This window comes from Chaetodon auriga, chromosome 18 (genome assembly GCF_051107435.1).
Source record: "Chaetodon auriga isolate fChaAug3 chromosome 18, fChaAug3.hap1, whole genome shotgun sequence".
In the NCBI taxonomy this organism is placed as follows: Eukaryota; Metazoa; Chordata; class Actinopteri; order Chaetodontiformes; family Chaetodontidae; genus Chaetodon; species Chaetodon auriga.
Window position 1 is genome coordinate 6,993,070 of NC_135091.1, and position 6,931 is coordinate 7,000,000.

General features: G+C 45.1%; 2 protein-coding genes across 2 annotated transcripts in view; one reads left to right on the forward strand and one right to left on the reverse strand.

The window, feature by feature from the left end:
• Positions 1-128: 128 nt before the first annotated feature.
• atp6v1d (ATPase H+ transporting V1 subunit D) lies at positions 129-3,144 on the reverse strand. Its single transcript, XM_076756978.1, has 9 exons — positions 2,885-3,144; positions 2,110-2,227; positions 1,923-2,002; positions 1,775-1,842; positions 1,644-1,688; positions 1,466-1,569; positions 1,137-1,203; positions 963-1,041; positions 129-812 (listed from the first exon to the last, which is right to left on the reverse strand). The coding sequence occupies exons 1-9, from the start codon at positions 2,923-2,925 to the stop codon at positions 668-670; spliced, it is 747 nt and encodes a 248-aa protein (XP_076613093.1). The 5' UTR covers positions 2,926-3,144; the 3' UTR covers positions 129-667.
• Positions 3,145-3,186: 42 nt separating this feature from the next.
• The window catches only part of eif2s1b (eukaryotic translation initiation factor 2, subunit 1 alpha b), a 10,066-nt gene continuing 6,321 nt past the window's right edge, over positions 3,187-6,931 (forward strand). The window contains exons 1-7 of the mRNA XM_076755825.1: positions 3,187-3,345; positions 4,738-4,980; positions 5,661-5,740; positions 5,902-6,053; positions 6,160-6,266; positions 6,467-6,564; positions 6,725-6,868. Coding sequence (XP_076611940.1) covers positions 4,740-4,980; positions 5,661-5,740; positions 5,902-6,053; positions 6,160-6,266; positions 6,467-6,564; positions 6,725-6,868 — 822 coding nt within the window. The 5' untranslated portion in view covers positions 3,187-3,345; positions 4,738-4,739. The remainder of the gene's footprint in view (positions 3,346-4,737; positions 4,981-5,660; positions 5,741-5,901; positions 6,054-6,159; positions 6,267-6,466; positions 6,565-6,724; positions 6,869-6,931) is intronic.

A 6,931-nucleotide genomic window follows, 5' to 3' on the forward strand; every position in this document is an offset into this window, starting at 1 on the left:
CGAAACACTTGGGAAATTGTTTACCAGCACACGCTGAAAGAAATTTGATTGCAGTCTCTTTGTCTTTGCATATGGACCTGAAAACAACATGTCAAAGCTCTAACCTTAGTAAGAAATCCAGGCAGCGGTTTGATATTGATAACATCTTTATTTGGGTGAATTGTGGGGTTTTGCTGATTCGCACACCAATTTTTACAGCAGGGTTTAATTAGGGGTTTCTGGTGAAATGGTAAACATCCTCAAATGAGGTAACAATAACAACCCCGTGATATGAGGTCAGCAGCGGGACGGGCCTCCACAACACAGACTCACACTCTGATATCTACAACCAACCTAAGCTTTACAGCATGCAGCGGCTCTAAATGTTACGCAGAAACACACGGAATGCTTCTTCAACTTCACTCGCAACCCATGTGAAAACATAGATTTTATTATGTAGATTAACTGACTCGTTTGTGGGTGACAGCCAAGTGTGACGAGACTTTGGCTCCGTACAGTGAGAGATCTGCAAACACACGGCACCTTCCAGCACTGAAACAACAGAACAAATCATCACAGACACGTACACACAAAACAACTTTCATCACTTGCATGAGAAGACATAGACGTGCCCGAGAGGCACAGAATAAATAGGATGAGGGGTGAACTCTGACTGCCGTTAAACGCTTCACTCGAACAGCAGGTCTTCATCCGTCTCCTCCGTCAGCATGTTGGCGGGCTCTGCAATGGGACCCAGCTTTTCCAGGCGCGCCGCAATCTCCAGTTCTGTCCTTTCCCTGAGCTGCTTCTTCTTCTCTTGGATCTTCTTCAGCCTGCCAGAGGAGGGCATAGTTTCAGAGTTACAACAGGAATATCAGGTTGAGGTCGTGTAAATTTAAAGAAGTGAGCGGGCGGTCAGCAGACACAATATAAATGAATTAAAAACATAAAAAATACACAGGGACTACAAGAAAATGTTCCACCTGTAGAATTCCTCTCGTTCCCTCTCATCCAGCTCTGTGATGATGTAGGTCAGGGTTCGATCAATCCGGGGAATAATCACTGCAAAGTGCCACAAAGATGAGCTGCAGTAACAATCTTTGTCCTTAATTCTTGGAAGAAAGAGGCAACGGTTGTGTGAAAAGGTGTGAGTTTACCGTGCTCGATAGCGTTCACACGGCGGTTGGTAATCTTTATGGCTTCATCCAGAGTGACAAAAGACGTCTACAGACAGAACATGGACAGGATGTGTCAGAATCTCTCAATCACGCTATTTCTTTTTTCGGGGTAATTTAATCTTGCGTCATATTGTAAACTGATCCTTGTATCTATGGCTGCCAAACAAAAGTGAACTGTAGAAGCATAAAGTAGTCTAAAATGGAAACACTCAGGTAAAGTACAAATTAAAAAAACAATAAAATTCAGCTTGATAAATAATAAAACTGAGGTGAAAGGACCTCAGTAGCTTTGTAACAGCGCCCCCTACCTGTAAGGAGGCCAACTCCACCAGCAGCTCAACAGCTCTGGCGTAGTTCCTCTTCAACCTGGAGAGCTGCTCTCCTCCTCTGGCCAGACCAGTCAGCTCATAACCTGAGAGACACAGAGAGGGTGAGGGCTCTCGCTCACGACTCACAGCAACTAATATCAATGTAAGTACGACTTACTGTCCCCGCCTTCTTGGTAGTGCTCAAAAACTGGAAGGGTGACACCTAAAAGAGAGAGTAATACACATATCAGAACGTGTCCCCTCAGCAGTGACTGTAAACAGCATATAGGTGATATTTTTTCGGCTCACCTGCCACGTTGTCTTTCTTGGCTCGCACCTTCACTTGGGCTTTGTTGACATTCTGGATTACAGTTGTGCTGCAGACAGAGTCACAGATGGCAGTTACAGCTGCATCCGTACCAAACAACACGTTATATGATCTTTCTCTGATTCTTACCTGAAGTCTCCAGCTGTAAATTTGGCTTCAGCCAAAGAGAAGGCCGCCTCTCTCATCACCTCTCCCATCTTAGTCTTTGTCTGTGGGGAAGAGATGAGAAGACAAAGTCCACCTTTAGAAAACCACTCACAGATATTAAAGAAACGAATGCACGGAGAACAAAGTCAGCTGGCCATTTTCAACTGACTTCGATAATTTTGCGGAGGATCTGGCGGAAGCGCATGGAGAGGGCGTCAGACTTCTTCTTCAGCAGGTTGCGGCCGGTCTGAGCCCCTTTCAGCCGAGCCTTCATGATGGTCTGAGCCCTGCGAGCCCAAACAAAACAAACACATTTTGAATGCTGTATTTGGATCTTATCAATTACAACTAGACAAGATGCAAATACTTGGGCTTTTGTTTTTGTTTTTTTGTCTGTGTGTGTTTTTCTTTCTAGTTTTCATCCAGCTTTAATCGCTTCACGCGCTGTTAACACTGACTCAGGTTGGTGTGTCCTGTACAGCCAGATCACAGCTGGTAAGTCATTACATTACGTTCATATCCTGAATTAATAAGGTAAAATGGTCAGATTGTAGAGACAACACAGGAAACTTCACTTCTCAGTAGATACTCAAGTTACACTGTGTTAAAATCAAGACTTGGGCCGTCTGGAGGTCAGTGTGTTGCAGACATGTCTCACACTGACAGCTCACTGTGGGGTCACATTAGAAACATCACATGACAAAAGGACTCTTCCTCTTTTACACAGTAACCTGGCACTGATATAGACTGTATGAGGGGTCGAACCACACTGCAGAACAGCACTGTGATCCCGTCATGTGAGATTAATAGACATTTCCGTCAGATAAGAGAAGGGAATAATCAATCTGAGAGTCTGAAAAGCAATAAGTCAATAAAACAGCCTTATAAAAGCTGGCTAAGAAGCTCCAGTGAGTTAGCAACTAGCTAGCAAACAAGCTGCTTACATTCTGGAGGGGAATATGTCGATCCTGTCTTTTCCAGACATCTTCTCGTCCTTTGGTCGACAGTCGCGGTCTTCTGATTACTTCCCTGTTCCCAAAATTAACACTGAACCTTTGACTTTTATTCTAGTCTATTAACCTCTCCGTGTAACGCCGAAAACCGTTGTTTTTCGTGCAGGATTAGAGGCACAGCTCGAGCGGATGGTCGTGATCTTGTCCGACTCTCCGTCCGTGATGATCAGCTGGTCTCTGGTCATGTGACTGACCCGAACAGCCTTCTGCACATGCGCGTGTCGAAAAGCTCTAACGATCTTTTCCGGGTCGAGAAATTAGCACACCCATGAATGTGAGCTAGCGGGCCCGGATTCTTCATTTAAAAAACCACTCCGGAGAACATAATCGGACATCTAAACCCTTCCAGTACAGATCTTTCCAGTGTATTGTTCTGTAACCATATGACACAGGTGAGTTTTTACTGAAAAAGCAAATGTTTGACGGGAAGTTGTAGACACACGGGGCTGCTAGCTGGCTAGCTAACTGCTAGCATCGACGCCAGTGCATGTGCCGCATGTGAGTTGGACACCGGGTTATTAGCTGGGAAGCTAACGGATACTTAAGTGACTGTGTCCAAAAATAAATTCTCGTCTTGTGGTATTAAATCTAATTTCTAGCTAGAATCTCTGTTAATATGCTACCATTGTTTTTAGCGAGGTTCGTCTCATGTTTGTTCATGTCTGTGGTCGCTCTTAACCGAAACAGTGAGGGGCTTCTCGTTTATCTACATTGCATCATCCCATTCAGCCAAACATGTGAAATAAAGCTGTTTGTGTCTACGCTGCTAGTTCACCTGATGCCGCTTCATCTCCCTGCAGCTACTTTTGGGGCTATTTTCCAGGCTAAGTCCAGTCATTTAACCTCCTGAAGTGGAAAGCCACAGAGAAACAGCATTAACAATGTGCCATTCAAAAGCATTTAGACGGTTCATTAAACATTTCAGCGGTGTTTGTGATGTTTTGCTCATCTCATTTATATCATTAAGGATAGATGAACATCTCTCAGTGTGGCACAATACACCACCACAAGTTAAATCCTCCATCTGTGACCTCAAATATGAATCAACACCTCTCTGAAACTGTTTCAACTAAAACTCAACTTTCCAGCAAAGTCCATTGTCAATCAATTCAATATTCCTTTATTTGTCCCGCGAGGGGAAATTTCAGAATTCATTTTAAACACTGTCAATTCAGCAAAAGCTTAGGATCAGAAAATGTGCCCTTATTTTTCAGTGAAGTCGCCATGAAAGTGCTGTCAGTGGTTCTCAGCCTGTATGGCTGCTTGTGACTCCCTCCATCATCACAGGCTGTGGTGCTGATGTAGGATGTGACTTGTGACAAGCAAAAAGGAAAAATTCTGTAAAACAGAACAATCATCGTCATAAACGTAGGATTTGTTACAAATCAAATGTGACGTAACCCATTTAAAGGGGCACCCGGCCATTCAGTATTCCACTTTCTATAGAGTTTCGTCAAAACTGTTCAAAACCTGAGCAACAGAGGCTGAGATGTTTTAGTTCAGGCCTACGTTTCCCACAATGCATTGTTTGTTCCACCCTCCCTGCCAGGTAAATGCCCACATCTTTTAAACTCTACACACCCAGTTTTTGCTTAAAGAAAAAAATAAAATTGATGACATCACTGTGACATCATCAGGGTTATTTTCTCCATACTGACATCTTTAACTAATACTTTAAATGGTGTAATGCTTTTCAGGACCATGATGTCAAAGTGTTGGCTTGTCCCGTTTTCGGGGGAATTCAGATTGTTGACCTCTGCCTCTCTTTGTGTCTCACCTCTCAGCGATGCCGGGGCTCAGCTGTCGATTTTACCAGCACCGGTTCCCAGAGGTGGAGGATGTTGTGATGGTGAACGTGAGGTCCATCGCCGAGATGGGCGCCTACGTCAGCCTTCTGGAGTACAACAACATCGAGGGCATGATCCTCCTGAGCGAGCTGTCGCGTCGACGTATCCGCTCCATCAACAAGCTCATCCGCATAGGCCGCAACGAGTGCGTGGTCGTCATCCGAGTAGACAAAGAGAAGGGTGAGTGCCAGCGGGACATCATCATCTCCGCAGAATAATTTACACTCTCTGTAACACATATACATTTCAAAGTTCTGCCTCGCTGACACGCTGTGGACACGTGGATGTAAGTTTGGGCTGCATGATGTGTCGTTCAGCATCGACATTGCGGTGTGATCATGTGCAATAGTCAAATCGAAGGATGTGTGATGTCAGGGAAATGAACTCAAGCAGGGCAGGAAGTCCAACACTGGCCGGCCAAAAGCTGTAGTTCCTCCAATGACCACCTGAGGCTCGATCCGAAAGCGAGTCAGTCCACATAGAGCTGAGTTTTGGTCTAATTATTTTTGCCGTGCTGGTTTTTGATGATATGCTTTTCATTACTTCTTTCTGTTTGTTGCTTTGTATAGTTTGACAGATCCATTTTATTTCTATTTATAGTATAGTATAGTATTTGATTTGTGTTAATGGGATAATTAAGAGCAGAAAGCAGGTTGTGAAGCCTATACCAGGAAGTGTTTCGTGATTGACCGAATAGATTGACCATCAGATGTGGCCTTGATATCAGCACTAATCTCGCCAGAATCACTTCAACAGCCATCTCCACCTGCACTAATATCAGTTCAAATGCTGAGAATATCCTGAATATCAGACCCTGAAGAAAGGAAAGTCACAGCATCTTTTCTCTGCTTTGTCCTCAGGATACATTGATTTATCAAAAAGAAGAGTTTCACCAGAGGAGGCCATCAAGTGTGAAGACAAATTCACCAAATCTAAAACTGTAAGTCAGCCTGTGTCTTTGTGTTCCTGGTAAAAAGAAAACATGTTTGCTCACACGAGAAACATATCGTAAACTAAAGCAAACAGCATCACCTTTCTGTACACTTCTGCATCGTTACTTCTCGATCTGCTCTGAGCTTTGCCGTGTTGCTGTGCCTGCAGGTGTACAGCATCCTGCGACACGTGGCCGAGGTGCTGGAATACAGCAAGGACGAGCAGCTAGAGAGCTTGTACCAGCGCACCGCCTGGGTCTTCGACGAGAAATACAAGCGGCCAGGATACGGAGCTTATGACGTCTTCAAGCAGGCCGTATCGTAAGTGGTCGTTTCGGGCGGTCGGCGCGAGGCCAATCGCAACGGACGGTACGCAAATAATGTTTGATTTGGTGGAATCAGATGGTGAATGTCTCCCCTCCCCCAGAGATCCTTCCATCCTGGATGGGCTGGACTTAACAGAGGAGGAGAGGAGCGTGCTGATCGATAACATCAACAGGCGACTCACCCCACAGGCTGTCAAAATCAGAGCAGGTAACAATATCAGTAACGACGCACTTTTCATCACTTCTTTCTGTTTGCTCTGTCAATCTATATCAACGATAGTATTGCACCACTGAATTATTGCACGTTATGATGAAATGAGGTAATTATAATGATGTATTCACTGTAACTGTGGCCTGATGGCTTCTCGGTTGCACTTGATGTTCACGGTCTTCCTCTCCCACCTGCAGACATCGAGGTGGCGTGCTACGGGTATGAGGGCATTGATGCCGTGAAGGAGGCTCTGAGGGCCGGGCTAGGCTGCTCCACAGAGGCCATGCCCATCAAGGTAATATCGCTGCTTCGGCCAATCTCGACTCAGTCATAAACTGAAGGAACTCTCTTTTTTTATGCTGTTTAGACTGAAGTGAAGTACCCGCTGGTTTAGTGGTATTTTTTGGCGTGTAAGAGCTGTGATGCAGTGTGAATACACGTCTTGTTCTTGGCAGATCAACCTGATCGCTCCCCCTCGCTACGTGATGACGACGACCACTCTGGAGCGCACAGAGGGCCTGTCCGTCCTCAACCAGGCCATGGCAGCTATCAAGGAGAAGATTGAAGAGAAGAGAGGCGTCTTCAACATCCAGATGGAGGTGAGCTACCGAGTGAATACCACATCCTGTCCTCTGTGTGATGCCTTCAAGATTTACAGTTTC

Excerpts from the sequence above, each read along its gene's own strand:
- atp6v1d (XM_076756978.1), bottom strand. The coding sequence starts at position 2,925 with ATGTCTGGAAAAGACAGGATCGACATATTCCCCTCCAGAAT. Across the intron at positions 1,843-1,922 it reads TTTACAGCTGGAGACTTCAG|CACAACTGTAATCCAGAATG; the intron begins GTAAGAATCAGA and ends CTCTGTCTGCAG. Across the intron at positions 813-962 it reads GAACGAGAGGAATTCTACAG|GCTGAAGAAGATCCAAGAGA; the intron begins GTGGAACATTTT and ends CTCCTCTGGCAG.